The sequence below is a fragment of the Ailuropoda melanoleuca genome, chromosome X (genome assembly GCF_002007445.2).
Source record: "Ailuropoda melanoleuca isolate Jingjing chromosome X, ASM200744v2, whole genome shotgun sequence".
NCBI lineage: Eukaryota > Metazoa > Chordata > Mammalia > Carnivora > Ursidae > Ailuropoda > Ailuropoda melanoleuca.
In genome coordinates, this window is record NC_048238.1 from 84440323 (window position 1) to 84462007 (window position 21685).

General features: G+C 47.6%; 1 protein-coding gene across 4 annotated transcripts; it reads left to right on the plus strand.

Annotated features, from left to right (window-relative positions):
- Positions 1-212: 212 nt before the first annotated feature.
- ATP1B4 (ATPase Na+/K+ transporting family member beta 4) lies at positions 213-19970 on the plus strand. 4 transcript variants are annotated; one of them, XM_019803097.2, is made up of 9 exons: positions 213-539; positions 4478-4739; positions 9103-9231; positions 9491-9595; positions 12807-13003; positions 13661-13717; positions 15872-15967; positions 16713-16839; positions 18907-19970. In XM_019803097.2, exons 1-9 carry the CDS (start codon positions 477-479, stop codon positions 18966-18968), a joined length of 1098 nt encoding a protein of 365 aa, XP_019658656.2. In that variant the 5' UTR covers positions 213-476; the 3' UTR covers positions 18969-19970. The 4 variants fall into 4 exon arrangements, with proteins under 4 accessions (XP_019658656.2, XP_019658655.2, XP_019658658.2 ...); XM_019803096.2 differs by having other exon boundaries at positions 214-539; positions 4478-4751; XM_019803099.2 differs by having other exon boundaries at positions 215-539; positions 16713-19970.
- The last annotated feature ends 1715 nt before the right edge of the window (positions 19971-21685 follow it).

The window sequence follows — 21685 nt, forward strand, 5'->3', positions numbered from 1 at the left end:
GCATGAGATCAGTCTTATGAAAAAAGAAAGTTATTCTTGGCCATGTCCCCTCACCCCCAACTCCCACCCAGGCCCCACCTCCTGCACACACTGATACTCGGCTCTCAATTGAGAAGAACACGACTTAAGATTTCCATTGGGCCCATAGTACCTCGGGAGCTAGAGAAGGGCAGAGGGCGGGTGGAGACGTGAGGTGAGGGGGGTGGTGAGTCGCTCATCCTCGTGACCCAGAATATCTCCCCCTCCCTGTGATGATGAGCTTGCTTTTCCATAAGGGCTTTCCTTTGATTCAGGGAATGGGCCAACCAATGAGAGAGGGGCATGTTAGATTATTTTGGGGAAGGGCTCATGCCAGGAGGGTTCACTTTTCCTAGGCGCCAAGTGTCCCCAGCAACCAGTGTCTCCTGTACCAGCAGAAGTTGCAGCTCTCTCACCTCCTTGCCTGCCTCTGCCTCGGCTTCGCCCACGGACCAGCCATGAGAAGGCAGCTCCGGTCCAGAAGGGCTCCGGCCTCTCCTTACGGTTATCGCTACAGACTTGTGAGTCCTGGGGAAGCAGAGTATTTCGCCGACCCTTTTTAGGGGGGTGGGTTGGGGGTTGCGTAGATCTTGGCTTATGGCTGCTTCTCCTCAGCACGGGCAGGAACGGCGAGGTTTAAGGAAGCCTATAATTTCAGGCTCGAGCAGTGACTCCTGGCACCCCATTGTGCCCTACATTGCTGCATTGAAGGAGGAGACCCCTCTTCCTGGGGAACAAAAGACAAGGGAAGGGGAAGATGCCAAAAGAATAGGGGCCTTCTAAAATTGCGGGGGGAGGAGGCTAGAATTTAAACAAACAGACCTTTTGGAGTCTGGGAGTAGAGGTTTTGGTCCGATGGCAGGAAATTTTCGCCAGGAGAGAGAGGAAGGGGAAGAGGAAGCGAAAGACCCTGCCCACCCAGCTGTCTCCGTCCCCTGGGGCGGGAGCGTCTTAGGAGCCCAGCTGCTCCGTTTCTAAAGCAGAAATTCCCAACTCTCCCTAAAATCAGACAATCGTAGATAGAAGCCGGCAGTAATCTTAGACATCATCTCTCCAGAACCCCTCATTATGTAAAGGAAGCTGCTGGGGCTCAGAGCACAGGAGTGACTTGCAAGTCAGCGGAAGAGCCCCGGTGAGAATGCCAAGTCTGCTCACTTCTAACCTTGTGCTCTATTAGACGAGCAGTAGGCAACTCCCTGGCCCTCTGGCCCTCTGGCCCGCCGCCCCCCTTGCCAGCCTGCCTGCCCCCCCACTCGCACGCACACACGCCTCTCCGCTGTCGCTGTTTATCTCCAGGGTGCTTTACAGATGTCTTTGAACCCGCCGTTTCTTTGCATTTACTTTGCTAGAAACCGTTACCATATGCCCCACGCAGTCCTTTTTTTGGCGGGGAGGGGAAGAGTGTGGTCTGAGATCTCCCCCAGAGAGGGCTGTGACCTGAGCCCCAGGAGGAAACAAGCCTCAATCCACTTTTCTTTGGAAAATGGCCGCTTATATAACCGGGGAGTTAAAAAAAGACTGTCAACAGCCGGCCCAGGAAAACACGAATCCTTCCAACCCCATATCAACCCACAGAGGGCTTCCCTTCTCAGCCACACCACGCAGAATCTTTCTTTTCGCATTTCCAGAGTCCCTCCGGCTTTCGGAGCAGCCACAGCCTGTCGGGCAGCTAGAACTCGTCCTTCCTTGGCTTCTTTTCCGCGTCATGTTGCTCAGGCGTTGTGTATCGTTTCAATTATCCGTCAAGTGCATCAGGGCATCTTGGCCTTTAGAGGGAATACTTGATCAAATTTAAAAAGAAACCATTTAACGCAGTGGTTTCTTGTATGCTAACTTCGCTTTAAAATTAACCAACCATTCAAATGTTTACAAGGTGTTACTCAATGCAGGGCACAAATTTATCCTTCGGGTCACACTGTTTGTTTATATGTTTATATGTTTATATATTTAGAGCGCTCAAAATGGAGCCACCCTCTGCCCTTCAGACTGTTCCCTTTTAGGGCAACATGATGGCTCCAGCACACACCCACTACTATATTCCAGCACATTCACACACACTATCACATGAGGGCACGGCCACTTTAGGCAACGGACAAACACAGACCCTCTCATGACCAGAGGATCCCCTACAGGATTCTGTTAAATAGTTGCACCGGAGTGCCTCCCTTGCATAATGTGAGGTTCTCCTGTACCAGGAAGCAGAGGAGAGCAAAAGAGATAGTTGAGGTTCCTAAAACTCAGGCAGTGTTGAAAGCCGGGGGGGGGGGGGGGGNGGGGGGGGGGGGAATTAGCTCAGAGAAGGTTAATTCTTCCCCGGAGGGTAAAGCTTTAATGACAAGCCATCTTTAATGGGATTATCATGAAAGCCCATATCTACAAATACGATCAGGCTGAGGCCCAGGCCAGCTGCCTCCTCTGTGCGCGGAGGTGGAGGGGCAGGCGCCCTGGCAAGAGGGGGAGATGAGGGGGAGATAAGGGGGTTTGTCCAGAAAACATAAAGGGGACTATAAATCCCTCCACAGTGAACCGTTCCAACCTCAAATGCTTGGAGATTCCCAGTTGCAGTAGATTCTTCGGGGGCCGCGAGGACCATCCACCACCATCTAGCAGGCTGCTGGGGTTAGGGCGACAAGCTCTGCGAGAGCCGTTTCCCCAGAGTGCAGGCTCAGGCTTAAGCCTGGTGGTTACCCCCAGCGCTCGTTCACTCCCCATGGGCTCCCGAGCTGTGGGCTTCACACGGGTGGAGGGGCATCAGGGAGCTGGAAAATACTGACTCTGCCCCTTGGGTGCTCAGAATGTAGTTGGGGAGGTCAAATGCGTACCTGTGTTCGCACACAAGGGAAAGAGATTTAAGAACATTTATTAATCCATTCAACACTGAGGGCTGGGGGCTCTTCTCCTGAGCCTTGTACCGTGAGTCCACGTCAGAGTCAGAAAGCCTTGATTTTCAGCACCCACAGTCTCTTGGGAACACAGCGCCGGTGGCTCCATCGACCTGTTAACGACATCTAGGCGCTTGTGCTCGGTGTGCGAGGGGGAGACCTCCCTGTCCCAGGTAACAAGAGACACAGGTCCTGAGACTGTCAACTCCGCCACAAACTCTCTTGTGTGGCTGTAGCTATGTCCTGCCCCCTCTCTGGGGCTCCAATGGACAAGGGAATCTTCAAGGTCCCTGTCAGTTCTAACACGGTGTGTGACAGAAAGCTGTGCATTGGAACAAATTCTAGAGCCATTCAGCAGTGCTTACGGTCCGAAGCTAGACAGCGCTGGCCGGCCTGAACGCTGAGAGCAGAGCCTTGTCATTGTGTCACTTTTACTGATTCTGCACAATCCAATTTTCTGAGCCCCCCCCCCCAACTTATGGCAGCATTTTTAGCTGAGTGTCCTCTAAACGGCCTTTGAGGAATCAGGCAGGGAGGGGGCAGCATGGAGCCCCTGGCCTCTATCATTTGACACATCCAGCCCCAACAGGTGCACAGGCCCCGCCACTCTTCAGATTTGGACAACAGAGGGAAGGGAGGGTGGCCTCATTTTCTGCTGCTGCAGTGAGCCTTGGCAGACCCCCAAAGAGCAAAGATCCAGCTCTCCTGCCTGTGGCTGGGAGGCATCTGAAATACCGTTGGTGAAGTCTGGGTTTCTCTTTTTTTGTTTCATTTTCTTAGAACCACTCAGAGAAGATTACAGTTTTGGATCTCAGTGACTGCAATCAGTCAATCAACAGCTCTGTGCTGAGCACTCACTACGTGCCCAGATTTTTGCCTAGGGTATGGGGTGGGGGGGAGGAAGGCGGGGAGACTAGGGAAGCGTCAGTTGAGGTTCCAGACCTCAGGGAGTCTGTTGGACCAGCTGAAGGCAAGAAGAGGTGTCAGCTCAGGCAGCAGCCAGAGAAGCCGCAAACAGACCTCTGTGCTTTGTTTCTGCTGGGGAGGGAGTCTCGGTTTTGAGGCGGAGTCCAGCCGCTGGCCTCTCCTCCTGCTGTCTGTCCCCCGCTACTTTCAGGGACAAAGCGGGATGGTCGGGTTGAGTACCCTCCAGCTACAGGACCGACGATAAAGCCAGCTTGGACTTAGAATTTGCCACGGTGGACTCACGTGTCTACAGTGACTCGGTCCTCCAGTGTTGGGCTCAGCCCCGCCCTGACAGGCCAGACAAAGGGAGGCCAGGGTCCCAGGACGGAGGAGTGACAGAAGCAGAGTCCTGAGGGGAAGAGCCCAGGGGCCTGCAGCTGAGAATAAATCGTACACCTCTATGGAAAGAATACTGGGTCAAAATGGGTCAAAGAAAGGATATTTCCTCCAAAAGAGCAGAGAGAGAGAGAACATGTGCCTCTTGTAACGTCGGGCATGTGTACAGGGAAGCGTCTCCGAAATATGGAGTCGGTTCCCATTCCTTTTGGCTGATGGGACACGCCCTGGGGAATTTTTTTCAAAAAGGGGACTGTGTTTTGTCACCATTCCAGGACGATCAGGATGAAGTGAACCAGAACTACTTAGCAGATGAAGAGGAGGAAGCTGAAGAAGAGGCCCGGGTGATGGTGGTACCCGATTTGGAGGAGGAAGAGGAGGAGGAAGAGGAGGAGGAAGAGGAGGAGCTAGAAGAGGAGGAAAAGGAGGAGGAAAAGGGTCAGGGTGAGCCAGCAGGCAATGCCTGGTGGCGGAGATTGCAGATCGTGAACGAATACCTGTGGGATCCGGAGAAAAGGATGTCTCTGGCCCGAACAGGTCAGAGTTGGAGTAAGTCCCAGTTGTCCCAATGCCCCAGTCGGGTGTCCTTTGCTTTTGGCTTGGAGTCCAGGACTCCTTTACCATACGTTGGACGGGCTTGTCTGCAAACTTCTCTTAGATTTCGTGTGAAGGGCTCGATGCCTAGGGAAATGCCTGGCGTGTGGGCAGATCCCATCGGAAGAAACTCCAAGTAGTTAACACACTGGATTGTGGAGCTGAAAGCCGCTGGGCTCAACTTCATTTGCGATGCGGAGAGACACTAAGAATGAGTTGAAAAAGCACAGCTTTATTTATTTATTTATTTATTTATTTATTTATTTATTTAAGTCCCAGCCCCATCACTTTCTATCTGTGTGACCTTGGGCTCATCATTTACCCTCTCTGAGCCTCGGTTTTCCTCACCTGCCAAATGAGGGAAACAATCCCTACCCTGTCTCTCCCACAGGATCAGCCTGAGGCTCCCGTCAGATGCTCCAATTGTAAACTGGAAAGCACAGTTGACCCTTGAACCACACAGGTTTGGACGGCGCTGCTCCGCACGGGCGCTGTGCTCCCCCCGCGAGTACAGTGTAGTGCTGTGAATGTATTTTCTCTTCCACAAGATGTCCTTCTGTGTAGCTTGTTTTATTGTAAGCAGACAGTATATCACACACGTAACATACCAAATACGTGTGAATGGACTCTTTCTGTTACTCGTAAGGCTCCTGGTCAACAGTAGGCTATTAGGAGTTCAGTCTTGGGGGAGTCAAGAGTTACACACAGATTTTCAATTGCACAGGGCTTGGCACCCCTATGCGCCGCACTGTTCAAGGGTCCACTGTACTATGCAGGAGACTATTGCTAGAATACGAGACCCCGGTGCCTGCTAACTTGATCGCTTATACGATCTCATCGTTTCACCCAGCAATGTCAGAAAAGGAAAGCCAGGAGGGCTGCCCTCGGCCCCGGCTTGTGGGTGCTTTAGGCTCCCACGCACACAGAGAAATTCAGTTTAAAGGGGTCATTTCTCATGATTACGGCCGAGCCCCCGTCATGTTTGATCAATGGCAGAATGGCATTCCTTAGCCACCGCTTTGACTTCATGACCTCTCCGGCACCCCTCTCCCAGGGCCCTACTCACCTCTTGAACTATTCACGCTGAGCCATCTCCTCAGCGGTAAAAGTCACACTTGCCACACTCTCTGCACAGCCCAGAAAAAGAGCAGCTGCTGGCTTGGCATTCAGTTAACCCACAGGAGAAGAACAAAATAGATGACTCTGTGGATGAAATCAGAGTCCCTCAGTGCCCAGGGTCTAGGCTGCTAAAGTTGACAGTCATGCCTTCTAAAGGCCTCTTTGGCTGAGAATTCTCTCCCGCCTAGTTTATGTTTCTAATTCAGCTCCGTCAGGGTGAACCGGCCAGCCCTCCTTCCTGGAATTAGGAATAGCAGGTGTGGGGCTCTGAGCAACGCCCACCTCCCTTCCCCCCTCCTCAGTTCCCAGCCCCACCCCTGCCGATCCCTCAAACTCTCAACTGGAACAAATGTACCATTCAAGGAACATTCCAACATTCTGGAAGCTGCAGACAAATGCCGGACACTCACTGGGGCTCCAGAGGGGGGCACAGCTGTTTCTCCCTTGCCTAAAGAAGACTGGGAAAACAGGCCTTGTGAAATGCAAACGTGATTCTGGGAGGGGGAGCTATACTTTACCCCCCAAACAGCCAGCCCTTGGAACTTCACCAGATGAGTTGATCCACATTGCTCCTGCGGGAAATAATCCATAGGCCAAAAGAGAGGGACGGGGGAGAAAGGTTCAAGGGCCCAGGGAAGACATGGTAGTGGGGACACCGCATGGTAGGCCGTACCCAGGCCTCTGGGTGGCAGGTCTGAGGAGAGTCCAGGAACTCAGGCTTCTGCTGTTGGGCTACGCCTGGGCAAGGGGCACGTAGTGACATTAATGCCTAGGCCACCAAGCATATGCTTTGCTGCCCTCTTTGCTGCCCTCTTGCTTGAAAACTAGGTGCCCACTTGAGCATTTACTAACCCTATCCCAGCCTGCACATCGACATGACCAACATTATTCACCCAGCCTATGATTATATTCTGGGTTTTTCCTTTGGTAGCTGGGCAACTTCTGTTTTTAGGAACTATCTGTTATTTTATTGGATACTGACAAGAACCATATGAGGTAGTAATATTATTATCCCCATTTTACAGATGCAGAAACTGAGGCTTAGAGAGGGTAAGTAACTTATCTAAAGTCACACAGTTATTAAGCAGCGGCACTGGGATTGAAGCCCAGGTCAGATGAACACTGGGGTTCATCCTCTTGCTGGAACACCCCATTGTCTTCATGAAGTGTAGTGATGAGTAAGGCCCTGGTGGGTAGGGTCTCAGGACCTGATGGGATATTTTGGTGGGAACAATGAAGAATCTAGATCATGGGTCCCTACTATATCCAAGATACTTTGGTCTATCCAGGCTTGGGTAAGGCATTCAGAAGAGAGCCCTGGATTACCTAGAGGAGTAGCCCGAGTAAAAGCTGGACATCCAGAGCAGAAAAAGTTGGAGGGATCAGTGGGTTCCGATGGGTATGGTGCTCGGTCTATCTTGGTAGGGATGGGGAGTGGGAAGCTGTGTTAGCCCATCACAGCCTTCAGGGCATAGCCCAGGGGTAAGGCTCAGGGGATTTACCACTAGTGCCCTTCTCCCCCCTACACTTCCTAGCCCCACGTCCTAGGCGAGGTAGAAGATATGTCCAAGGGAGTGTACCTCTATTCCATTGTTTTCCTCGCATCCGTGAAACTGAGTTTTCTAGTCCCCCAGGATGGCTCCAGCCATCGGCCCATTCCCCGGACTGGGGACGGGCGTCGAGGAAGGGAGGCGGAGGCACAGGGCACATCCGGTCGGGGCAGCCTGCGGGCAGTAACCAAGCACCACAGGTGGACAGGGGCGGCCGTGCGTTCTCCAGGGAGTCCAGCTGAATCGATGTGTCCCTGTTTCAGTTCTGCCTCAGTTCACCTTATAAAATGTCAAGGGTCCATTTCCAGTTGGATGCCTGAGGATCTTTTTTCTCCCTTCCTCCGCTCCTCCTCCCCCGCCCCTTTCTGGTTAATTTTATTTGGTTCATGGTTCAACTTAAAAATTAATATTTGGATTCCGTTTGGGATACAGCAGACTTACGTGGTTTGTTCCGGTTTCTGGTTCGTGATTCAGTTCAAACCTGTCGTTCCGATATCATGTCCCCGCTGTGAGCGGAGCCAGATATTGTCGCCTGCAAGGGCTCCGAGGAGGGCTTGAAAAGAGCTCACTCACTTCACTCGGTGCTGCCTCATCCCGGGGCAAACCTCATCCCAAAACAGCCCACGGAGGAGGGATTCACACAACTGTGCTTCTGGTCCGACAGCAATAATCATACGAATAATAACAACGGTGAGGACCTGCCGTGTAAAGAGCACTTGGTATCTGCCAGGCTCTGGGCTATGCTATTTATATGCATCGTCCAATGCCAAGAAGGAAGTCCTCTTATTGTCCTCATTGTACAGATGAGGAAATTGAGGCCCAGAGAGGCGAGTAGCGTGTCCACGATGAAACAGTGAGGAAATGGTAAGGTCAGGGTAGGACGCAAGGAGAAGTGGAATTTCAGATACTGTTAGGGATGTAGATCAGGATATGAGGTTAAGTGCTAAACTTGTTCCCATTTTACCTGTGAGGAACTGGGGGCACAGAGAGGTTCTGGAACTTGTCCAAGCTGACAGGTGGAGCGAGTGCCAATAATTAAGTACAGTTTCTTCCTCCTTCCTTCCCCGTCGCGTGTTCTTTTGGAAAAGCAGAGCCACTTAAACTTTTGCTAAAGATGAATAAGATCTGAAAATAAGTAGGGTGATACCTCACTTTGCCTTGATTATAGAGCAGAGGCAAGTCCAGCGGAAATTAATCAAAAGTTTGAATTATAGGGTATGTGACAAGAAATGCTGTTTTCATCACTTGCAAATACATATAATCACTGGAGCCAAGCCACTAGGACTCTTCAGGGCACCTGCTTTCATGAGGACTCCCAAGCAATTTGCCCACTGCAGTACTTTCAATTCCACTCCCCTGTAATCTTGCTCATGGCCACCACCCGCTCAACAAGCCCTTCCATCGGAGATGCTGTAAAGGTACACCGCAATCAGGCCTCCGGCATGGTGCTCACGAATTCCAAATTGGTGAAGTCTGAATAAGCAAGGACATACTGAATCTGGGGAAGGTGGAAAAATAAAGAAAGAAATACAAGCCAGCTCACGCGTTGGGGTTGGTTCTGGCTCGCGAGTTCGAGCGAGGAGGCAGGAAGGCTTTTTGGCAAGTGCTGACCGCTCTCATCTCTGATCCTTCTGCAGGCCTGATCTTAGTCATTTACTTCTTCTTCTATGCCTCCCTGGCCGCTGTGATCACCCTCTGCATGTACACGCTATTTCTGACCATCAGTCCCTACATGCCGACCTTCACCGAGAGGGTGAAGCCGCCTGGTGAGTGCCCAGATGCCCTGTGCTGTCAGAACTGCTGGACAGAAATCCGCCTGTACAGCATGTTCAGCCTCAATTAACTTTGGCTCTTCCCGGTAATGACTTAGGGATTCAGTTATTAAGAGTAAAAGTAAAATGGTACTTGGCAATTTATGGTCCTTTTTATTTTGATTGCCTGGGGGGTAATGGTTTCATGGGAATCAATACAAAACAATTATCCCAAGAATGGGTTAATATATCCAAGACCTGTTTTCGTTGCCAGGAGTTATGATTAGACCCTTCGCCCATAGCCTTAACTTCAACTTCAACGTTTCTGAACCTGACACTTGGCAGCATTATGTCATTAGCCTAAATGGCTTTCTCCAAGGTAAGTAAGTTCCTCTGAATGGGGGAACATCTCTTTGGAAAGGGGATGGGGTGAAGGTGGGGGATTCGAAATTCACAATTCACCAGAAATCCCACTCTTACTAACCCCAGCCCGTCCTGGTATTTCCTTACCTTGCATCCCCCTCAGCACCTGTATATTTAATCAAAACTGTTCTAGTTTGTGATTGGATGTTGTCTTGAAAGCACATAAGCCAACTCTCCAGCAAGACGCTAAGTTCATTGGGGCAGAGAATTTGTTTTCTTTTCTTAAATATTCTAGGGCACCTAGTTATGTCCTGGGCACATCCAGATGGCTCAATAGTGATCATTTATAAAAGATCATTCCAGGGGGTGGGTGGTGGTGAGAAAAGAAGAGTGTTCTCCCGAATGGGAAGGTTCCTGCCTCCTATACTTTCTTAAGGTAAGAGAATTCCTTTCTTGGAGATGGGCCATCTTGAAGGAAGAGAGCAAGGACCTTGATTTAATAACATCCCGGCAGGGAGTTAAGAGGAAGAACGTCTGGGTGACAGTCACTCCAAAATTCTGACAGCGAATGTTTGCCAGATGCCTATCTCTATAGTGTCATCAGATATACTTTTAGGGACCAACGAGTGCCTTTTTGAGAAGCCCTTCCACAGACTGAAAACTGAGGTAGCAGTTTGGTTTAGGCTCGACACAGAGCATGCAGGCTCTAAGCCCCAGGGGGTTGCACAATTTTTTTGTGGAAAAAAGCCACTTTGATTGCTTTGGTGGTCCCTGCCTGGCTGAAGTGGGGGGATAGGGAGCAGTAGAGTGTGCCCTGAAAGAGAAAAACAATCTCTTCTGTGATGGGAGGTGTTGCGTAAATGCATACATTTTGTCGTTTCACTTTAACCCTGCATAGAAGCTACCATCGTCCGGGTGCCTGGGTGGCTCAGTGGGTTAAGTGTCCAACTCTTGATCTCAGCTTAGGTCTTGATCTTAAGGTTATGAGTCCAAGCCCCACGTTGGGGCCACATAAAGAATCTACCATCTCCATTCTACAAATGGGGCAACTGAGGCTCAGAGAGGGGAAGTAACGTGATAGAAGTCTCATAGCAGCCAAACCAGTGTTTAAACCCACATCCATGGTTTTGACACCCTTGCTACTGGAAGTGTGATCCAGGACCCGCTGCAGCGGCCTCCCCTGGGAGTTTGTTAGAAGGGCAGGCTCTCAGGCCCCACCCCAGACCTGTTGGATCAGGATCGAAACTTTCGAACTTTAAAGCTTGAGAAACACTGCTTTTCGTAGTTCTTTGTTGCTGCCATATGACCGGGAGTTAGAAGCTCAACTTCGGATCAGTCATGCTCAGTGTCATTTGGGGGGAAATCTGAGTTTCAGATTCCTCACCTGTAAAATGAGGGGGGCTGGGTCCTTTCTGAGTCCATGTAGTTTGTTGAGCTCAAAAACAAAACAAAACAAAACAAAAAAGCAAAAAATGTTTTGGGCATCATAGCCAGCACAACATCTTTTCTTTCAAACTGTGAGCTATTCCAAGTGTGTTGTCAGAATCTCTGCTGAGGAAATCCCTCGGAGAAGCTAGTAGTTAGAGAAATAGCAATTCTGACCTGACAACGGAGATGGAGAACATTAGGGAAAGCATTGGGTTTTTAGTTCCTAAGTGTAGATAACATGCCCTATTTAAAAGGAACACGTCTCTGAAATAGACATCCCAGAGTATCAATTTCATTCCCATGAGTACTGGGATTTTGCAATAAGAGTCATGCCCATGTCACATTATTTTTAATGGAACTACCTCAAGAGAAACAATGAACACGTGATTAGAGCTTCTATTTAGAAACTTATTTGAACATAGTACTTGTTCTAAAAAAAAAAGATTAAAACAAAACCTTGAATCGAATGTAACTTTGTCAAAAGAAAAATAAAGGCTTAACCATAATTGGAATAGATTTAAAATTCCCAGTTGCTCCTTAATAATATTAACCCCAAGTCACAAGCTGTCTAGATGACAACCCAGCAGTACATTTGGAATTTTACCACTGGTAGATCATAGGTCTCCTATGAAAAAACTAAGCTACCAGGAACTTGAGTGCATGGGGGCTGGACCTAACAGGACTAACTGGACTCCATCATTTAAAACCAAATTGGAAAGAACGCAGTCATTTCCAAAGCCCAGTTCCGCGGCATCTGGTAGTCCAAAGGGTGAGCTCACAGACAGCCCCTTTCAGCTCTCTCTCCATGATATGTATACCTTGGACACATGCTCCATTCCATCTGATGGAAAGGGACATGAACCCTGAGTGCCTCGGGTCTCGGTAGGCGAGATCTCACCCTCTCACCTTCTTGGGGGAGACGCTACAGCTTGTCGTTAGTTTTTGGCTTTCAACTTAAGCTTCTATTTTGTGGTGCTGAATTCGGTCTGTACAGGATGAGAACCTGGTTTATCTCCTCTTTCTCCCTCTCTTCCTCCTATCCCTCCCTCCGGTCCCACAACACACACTTCTCATTTTCTTGTATCAGGTGTCTTTCGTGGACCTCCAAGGGAGAGGTTTCCTAGGCTGAACGTACAGAGATTTAGCCCAAGAGCTTCGCTTCCTTATATAAGCCATGCCGAGACATGATTCAGTCCCTCTTCCAGAACCTATGTGTCTCTTCCTCTTCCAGAAGTAGAAGAGGCAGCCCTCCCAGTGTACAGTTTGCCACAGCTGAAAAGAAATAATGGAAAATGGAGGGGCGCCTGGGTGGCTCAGTCGTTAAATGTCTGCCTTCGACTCAGGGCGTGATCCCGGAGTCTGGGATCGAGCCCCACATCAGGCTCCTCCGCTGGAAGCCTGCTTCTTCCTCTCCCACTCCCCCTGCTTGTGTTCCCCCTCTCGCTGGCTGTCTCTTTCTGTCAAATAAATAAATAAAATCTTTTAAAAAAAAAATAATGGAAAATGGAAGTTATACAGTAACCAACACGTGACCCAGAGATTGATATTCCAAAGCTCCCAGGGGAAGGAGAAGCAATCAAAGTGGGTCGAGGGGATGAGCCCGAAAGGTTTCCAAGAGAGATGCTGATGGGGGGCCTTGGGCACCAATGCTGGGTCACAGAGCCCAGGCCAGGCTGAGTGGGCTTTCAGAGGAGCACCAGCAAGCTGCAGAAGGGAAACTAGGGAGGGGGATTACTGACAAGGTGGCCCTCCCCCCTAGGACTTGTCTAACATGCCCCCCATCCCCCCCCACGCTTTAGGTTACAACGACAGTCTTCAAGAGGAGATGAACGTAGATTGTCCCCCGGGGCAATACTTCATCCAAGATGGTGATGAGGATGAAGACAAGAAGGCCTGCCAATTTAAGCGCTCCTTCCTGAAGAACTGCTCTGGCTTGGAGGACCCTACTTTTGGCTACTCTACTGGACAGCCCTGCATCCTTCTAAAGATGAACCGGGTATATTGGCCCTCAATACTCCGGCGATAATAAGTGGAGGAGCTGGGTAGGAGGGCTCTCGCCACTCCATTTTTCTTGGGCTCTGTCTTTGCATGCTGCACGTCCAGTCACTTTCGCTGACAGCATCAGTAATATAAACAACCGGACAAACCTTTCAAGCAATAATCCCTTTTTCTCCCTTAGTATTTCCTGTTTACACTCTTCTCTCCTGCCCTAACCTGCCCTTTGATGCCCTCTGTCAGTAATGAGGTCCTGAGCTGTTTGGAACAGGGGACTGACATGATGGGGGGGACAATTCTTGTATCAGAAGAGATACATTTTCCTCCTCTCCTGCCATGCCTTTGGTGTGGTGGAGCCCTACCAGGCACATCCCTCTTCAAACCTGAAAGTTCTTTGTAGCTTCAGGGTTCTCTTGCTGCAGTTACCAGAACATCAGGCACAGATACAGCAAGGAGTAGGCGGAGCTGCAGAGCTCTGGAGATATTTTGGCATTGTTGGCTTTTTGTAACATTCCTGAGAGGGCAAAATAGGTTCAGTTTATGCCTAAGGAAGGGGTGGCTTACGGGGGGGATAGAAAAGCCCCATTTTTACTGTTCAATCCCTTTTGCTTTTTGATGTTTAACAACAACAACAACAACGCTGGTTTTCTTTCGATAGATTGTAGGCTTTCGTCCTGAGCTGGGGGATCCTGTGAAGGTGTCCTGCAAAGTTCAGGTAAAGTGCCTTTTTGAGTAAGTATTGTAGCACATCACTTTATGCAGAAAGATGGTTCATCCCTTCCAAGGGTTTCGCCATGGATGACTGGCCATGGGTTAGGGAAAGGGTTAGTCTTTTCATAAATACGTCTCCCTTTAGTACCTTCCGGCCTCCTTCTTGTCAGAAAGCATTTAATTCATGTGTGTTTGTGTGTCGTGCGGGTGTGTGTGTCCGCGCCGGTTTATACCTGTGAAAGCCAAAGGATGAACGGGCTAAGGGCCATGGCAGGGACCGACAATGTGCCACGTCATTAATTGGGATTCTGTTTACACTTTTGCTTTTAGCTCTAATGACTTGTTTCTTTGAACTAAACAAACAGCGTTCATTAGAGTCATTAGTCCCTGCTTTTAAAACAGAATTTCACTTTTTGCAGCAATGACCAGTGGCACTGGGTGTTACAACAACAAACTACAAGGGAAGTATAAACAGAACTCCATTAATATGCTAATTAACTGTCCTTCCAGGGCCATTAACTCCTATCTCATCTGTACCAATTAGCTCCTTTGTAGCAAGAAGCCCTAGGTCTTGGGTTTGCTTCTCAGACCGGAAGCTATAGCTCCCACCGTTTCCTAACACGTACTGCGCCCCCAGCTCCGGACAGCTGTCTCGCTAATGTGTGAAGCCAGTGATCCCATTCTCAGTGCTAGAAATACAGCTCAAAACTCCAGCCTCGATGGAGGCAGATCCGAAAGCATCAGAAGGCCGCATTTATCCAGCAAACATTTATCGATCACTTACGATACACCAGGTATTTCGCTAGGTGTTGGGGGTGCCAAGATAACTAGGACTCTGTCTCTGAAATCGGGGCAATCATGTATTACAGCTGCTATGAAAGGAGCAGTAAAGACACTGAAGCTGAGTGTTGAAAGGTCAGGCCGTGGTTTGCCCCGTGAACAATGTAGGAAGGACATTCATTCCGTTCACATGGACATGAGTGTGTGTAAATATACGTGCACGTGAGGCGTGACAACAGAGTGGCACCGATTCCACTGACTATTCACAGACGTGAATTGCATTGCCTTCTAGAAGAATATGGTAGGTAATTCATAAAGACCGACTCAGTCTTAAACTAGTATATTAATTGGCTTGAGTTCCCCAGTGGAAGCCATTCGTTTTTCCGCTTACACAGAACATTGCTGAGAACTGTCTTTTAAAAAGAAAACAAGAAATAGTAAGGGTCTTTATACATGCTATAATAATCAATTGGTCAAAATCCACACCCACTTGTGGAAATCAAGCAGGACAAGGTAATCACTAGAATAAATTAAGGAGAGCTCAGAGTATACTCTGAATGACTACACTTTATTGACAGAAGTAATCACATGACCCCAGTGAGTGATTTGCTAGTAGTAATCCAATGTTCGTCCCTTATTAGCCCCCAGACCTCGGCTATATAGGGCAAGCCTAATGCACAGGCGAAAGGTTAGTCCCCTACCTGACATAATATGATGAGGGTAGACTTACTTATTTCATCTTTCCAGCCCTGGCTCCCTCTGGCTTATCCTCCTGAGTTCACCTCCTGTAATTAAGCACTACAGAGAAGGTGGTCCGAGACTTGAGTTTCGGTGGGCCAAACTATAGGCTGTGTCCCTATGCAGCAGACCCCTGTGCACCTGGTCTGACTTCCAACAGAACTGAACCCACGGTGTGCAAGTTGTCGTGGCGTGGGGTTTACTCAACATGTTCTAACTTCTACCTGCCTCAACGTCCAAGACTGGGTGCCAGGCCCAGGGTGATTTTTTTTTTTTTTGGAGAGGGGCTGGCATGGTAGGCCCTCTTGCTAGAGCAGCACCAGCTACTGCCAGCCCTCCAGAGCCCTTCTGTCTGGGTCCCCAGGAGCCGGTACAGAACTATATCGAGCACGTTCGGCCTCCTGAGTCCAGACCTTCCATTCGATATTCCTTGAACTGAAAACCGAGGCACAGTCTCTCCCTGGAAATGCTCTGGGGATAGATGTGGGGTAAGCTATGCCCCATTCTGCTCTCATGGGTCTTCCTGGGACATTTGGTTGTGGGTCACATCGTGATTTCCCCCAGGGCACAGACCCCTTGAGCTTAGGCTTCAACCCACCGAGGGACCCAGCATCCCACATATACCTGCTTTTACTTCCAGAGAGGCGATGAAAACGACATCCGATCCATCAATTACTACCCAGAGTCGGCTTCTTTTGACCTTCGCTACTACCCTTACTACGGCAAACTGACTCATGTAAGCCTGTATCCTTTTCAGTCTTTGCTGCCAGAAAGGGCTCAGAGACAGAGGCAGGGCTGTCCAGAATCTCTGAGAATCAGGGAGCAGCATGTAGTAACAGTGGGGTGAATCGTGGCTGGCCAAGACCAGGAGTTCTCTCTACCAATTCCTAGTATAACCACTCCTTTCCGTATCTGAAGGTCATTTAGATATGGTCTGGTCTAGTTCCTCTAGTTTATAGATGGAGAAATTCAAGTTCAAAGAGAGAAAGTGACTTGCCCAACACACATAGCTAATAGTGGCAGAGCCAGGAGCAGACAAATCACTGTCATTGCACTCCACGACACCCAAATAATCACACCTGCCTGTTTCTCCCAGGTGAAGCCTTGGGGCAGTGGGTGGTGGGTCATAGGGTGAGGCTTCGCCTTTAGCATAGGCATTTGAAAGATACTAGTTCTGGTTTCATTTGTGGTCTGATATCCAGAAAATCCTATCACACAGAGTTAGAACTGATTTTCCCCAGAGGACAGTCAGACATCTGACAGTGACTTATGAGAGAAACATGTCATTTCCCCACCGTTCCAGGGCAGAGAGCGCGCATGTCAGTTGCTTTAGCCATTCGTGCCTTGGCATCATGGGATTTACTCAGTTCGCTGCGGGAGGTTATTCCATCCTGCACTGAGTATCCACTCACTTGCATCCTGTTACCCACGCCACGCCCTCCGCTCCTCCCACTTAGGATTCACTGTTCTTCCGCCTGCAGGTTAACTACACCTCCCCGCTGGTGGCAATGCACTTTACAGATGTGGTGAAGAACCAAGCAGTGCCTGTCCAGTGCCAGCTGAAGGGCAAGGGCATCATAAATGATGTCATCAACGATCGTTTTGTGGGTAGGGTGATCTTTACGCTGAACATAGAAACCTAAGAACTTTGCGGACCACTCCCACTAGTTCTGTTTCTGTTTTATTTCATGTACCCCCTGGTAGTACCTGAATTCTTTTTCTTCGCTCAGGACACTCCAGATGGACACCTAAGACAACAGGTCATCTTTCCTTGCCTTTGACATATCTATAAAATGACCTTGTGGGATTGATTTTTTAAAGGTAGTCTCTCCTGATGACAAATAGATGATGTTAATTTCCTTCCCCCCCCCTTACAACTAAAACCCATTGCTGCTAGAAGGCTCACCATAGTGTAAACATGGTATCTGATAAAATTCACAAGAGCCATGAAGGAGAATTTCTATGATGATTTTAAATTCGTGTTCTGTAAAATTTTGTTTTTAGAGGTGAGATTCCTCCCAACCAGGCTGATAACATTTAAAAAAAATTTTTTTTCTTAACTTCCCTGGCAAGTTCCTTCCCTGGGAATCACCAATCAGACCAACTCAGAATACACCTAGGACTACCATACCTAGAGAACTCTATATCCAAGGGTGCTTGAGGAACTGGCGCCTCAAATGGGCAAATAAATAATACTGATTTGAAGACTAGGTTATCTTCAGCTGGGACAGAAAGCAGTGCTAATTGGATATCGTGCTGGAATAGAAATGAACACCTTTCCTATGACTTTTTCGAGGAGGTGGGGTCCATAGCAACTGGGGAGAATACCTACCATATGGATGTGATTGGCATTTGATTCCTTGCTCTGTGGTGTGATCATCCCAAGGCAAACATTCCTGCACACGGGTGTGTCTCAGCTTCAGGCAAAGGAGAAAACAAGGAAGATCTCCCCCAGCGAATTATTCTTGGGCTATATGCTTGACAGTAGTACAATGTTCTTCAAGATCATCCAGGATGGGCATGTTGAGCCCTGGCTACAGCTCTAGGGATTGAAATCACGGTCTGCCAACTGATAAATAGTAAGACAGAAAGCTCCCGCCAGGCCACCCCAAATCCAAGGCCCATTGTCAGCATTTCATTTGCTTAGAATACGATGTGGGACAGATGTTTATCCAGGTTGTGGATCAGCCAGGCTGCTTTGTCTATCTTTGGCCATGCGACCGTTCCACTGCTTCTTAACACCTCCACCAGGGGGAGGGCTGGGACAAGGAGAAAAAGTGAGCTGTAGAGAATTGCGTTAGTGTCTCGGGGTCCAAAGTAAGCTTCAGTGCCACCTAGAAGCATCCAGAGTCTGAATCTCCTCTATAATGTTTATCTTCTCCCGAAACAGGGAACTGGCAGTCTGGTAGTGAAGACAAACAAGCAAAGAAGTAACTGTGAACTAGTATGACGAGTTACACAACTAGTAGGTGGAAATGCTGTGGGAACACTAGGAAAAGTAATTAACTTGAGCTGAGAATGTAGCAGAGGAAATTTCACAGGCAAAGTCACAATCGCAAAAGACCGCGGTGTGTTTAGGTAACTGGGAGCAGTTCGTGTAACTGGAGTGTAAGGGGCTCCAAGGAATGGCCGCTAGTGGCAGGGGGTTGGGCTAGAGAGGTATACAGGTACTGAAAGAGGACTTTGAGTTGGATCCAATATGTGAAAAGGAGTCATTAAAGTATTTTAAGCAGGGAAGCTCTGCGATCATATTTGCACTTTAGAAAGAGCACTCAGGCAGCTAGTGTGAAGGGTGGGTTGGGGAAGGCAAGACTGGGGAATGGGCAATGAGGGAGAAGGGGGGTCAAGAATGGCTCCAGGGTTTTGAACTTGGCTAGAACCAGTGTGATGGTGATACCATTGATCAAGACTGGGAATCCAAGAGAGAAGCAAGATCGGAGAGCAAGATGTGATCAATTCAAAGCTTGTGATTCCTATTGGTCAGACACCGATGTGGAGATGTAAACACAAGTGAGGTTGGGGAAAAGGAAATCTGAGAACAAAAGCAACATTTGCTTAAGTGAACTCTCTTAAGAAATTCTAAGCTATTTAATCTCGGGAATTTGAGCCAGTTATGTAAACACACCACACCAATCTAGTCTCTCAGATAGTGTTTTTCTCTTTCGCTTGTGGCAGAAAGCACTGCGGCTGCTCTTGGGAATCTCCTTCCAGCTTTCCAACCCTTGTCAACAGAGTAGAGGGGAGCCGACCTCTACTAACAAGTGATAAAAGATATTCGACAGCAGATCTGTGGAAAATACAAAAAAAAACAAAACAAAACAAAACAAAAAACAGTGAAACTGTCTCCTCCCAACTCCTGTTCTTACCAAATTCCATTTCCAAAACTAATCTTTAAAAAGAAAGAACAAAATAACTGAAGATGGTAACTTTGAAACCATTTCAAGATTACCTCAAATAATCAAACTCTCAAACTTCAGTAGTAAAAGATAATAGAACATTAGATCTGGAAAGGATACTAGAGTGTTTAGAGAAAACAACCTGCATTGCATCTGACTCCAGGTCCAGTGCTCTTTCTACTCTGAGCTGCTGCTTACCAGGAAGTACCATCTTTTTAAAAATCAATGGATGATACCCCAAACATTTTGAAACATATGTCAAATTTGAGTTAGAATAGTTAACATTTCACAGGAATTCAACTACTGGTGCTATATTTTATACATAATACGTTATCCTGTTAAATACGTTGACTATTACACAGACAAGGAATTATGAATCTTTTGTCATACAGTATTTCTCATTCAGTGGAATCCATTGTATCCACACTTTCCAAGCAGTATTGAATGGTACTAGGATGGTTTGGGCTGTCGGATGGGACGTGAAAAAATAGCGTTATCACGCAGAACTGAATATTATAATATATACTCACGAAAATGGAATTCTAACAGTTCAATAAACTTCCGGTGGATTAATTTAAATCTTCCCCCATACCGTTTCATACCGGGATTTGATCTGTATACCATCTGTTGCAATGCACTTGGTTTTACTTGATTGTCAATGAGAATTACTACTTCCAAATGCCTTCGTGGTTTTGTCCATGCTAGATTTGTGATTTCTCACCCCTCTGAAATCATTATCCCAAAGTAACTTTTCTTAGGCATCTATTTGCTGGGACTCTTCATGTAGAAAACATTATTATTGTATTGAGGAATTGTTGACAACAATAAATTGAAATAAAAAAGAAGTGTATGGTTTTCTCTTTCTAGACGGTACTGCTGATTTTCCCACAGGAATACTGGGCAGCCATGTGGGTGGAAAACTTGACAATTGACAGCTTATTAGTTTAAAACTTTTTTCTTCTCCACCCCCCCTTTTTTTGACTCTTGGGGTTTAACCACAGGAGGATGAAACTAAAAGTTGTTTCATTTCGGAGCATTTTTCCTTTTGTAGTCTCTACACTCTGGTTTTTCCGAAGACTGTTTCATCAGAGCAAACTTCCTTTCTTCATCAAGTCTTGGTATAAATTGTTCCATTTGTTTGTGTATGAAAAGAACACCAAGAGAAACTTTGAGGTTGGGAGAAGGAGCCAAAAGCCAAGGAGGAAGCTTCAATTGCTTGATGAAAGCCTGGCTAAGTGACTTAGGGCACATCTGGTCACAAATGATTTCCCAGAGCAAATCTCTAATGGTAATTGCAATTAAAGACAGAAATATTTCCACTCCCTTGTTTGACTCAAGAGACTAAGCTGCTGTAGAAATTCCTTCTTTCTTGGGAAGCTGCCCTGGCCCAAGGTCTACTAGGTTTATATGGTTTGACTGGGGTGAGGTCTGTGACCCAATACATTTCCCCTATTTGGCTCTTTGTTAGAGTCATTTTCCTTACTAATTTCCTCTTAAAATACTCAAACATGATTGAGTAATTTAGCCAAGTCATGCAGAAGTGTGATTTACACTGTGCTTTTATCTAGGCAGAAAACAGAGGTTTGGATGTGTGTGGTGGTGGGGAGGAAGGGCAGGGTGGATGGAGGCAAAGGGTGGGGAAAAAGGAGTTGAAAGACTGAATAGCCCTGCTTACTTCACAAAGTTCTTTAGTTGCAGGCTAGAAGGGCTAGAAACGCTGATAGGAAGATCTAAAAGGCCTAAAAAGGAGATGATAGGCTCTCAGTCTGGCAGCTTAGTCTCCAGGATGTACTTTGTGCAGGCTCCTGTATGGCCATAACATCAATCAGGGTTGCAACAAAAAATAGCACACCTGACAAAACGCAATAATTGGAAGGGGGGTTATTTCCAAAAAGATTACTTATAAATGTGTAGATGCGGGGAACCACAGAGAATAGCACAATAACCCAAGCTAGTATAAGCTAAACTCTTATCTTCCCTAGACCCCCGAGGGACAGGCATAGGAAGTGATTCCCACAATCCAGAAAGACTGAGTCACGTACAGCTGACTGCCTTGAGAGGAGTGGTGACCTTGTTGAAGGACTAAGCTAGCCCAAGGTGATCTTGTAGGGAGGTAATCCTACACCTGTTTATGGTTGTATCTGAACTTTTAAACTAAAAGCTTTTCAAAATTTTAACATTATAATCTCCAAAGAACAGTCCTTTCACTCTACCCCAGCATTTTGTTGACATCTTTCACTTGAAAGAAAGGGAGGGCGAAGAGAGAAAAAGAAGCTACCTTGATTTATTCCGCTTTATCTTTACCAAAAAACATTCTACAATTCAACTCTGCATTAAATGTCTGGCTTGCATAAGACATTTTCTTTCCAGAACAGAATGATACAACCTTCATAATACAGTTAACTTGAATCAGAAAAGTATTTGTCTTCCATCAAGGACAAACATGTTCATAAATGAGAATCAGGATAAGGGTGACATCCTTTCCCCCTCCAATCCTCCAGCTGATGATATCGTCTTGAATACAGAAAATCCTAAGGAATCTACTAAAAGACTATTAC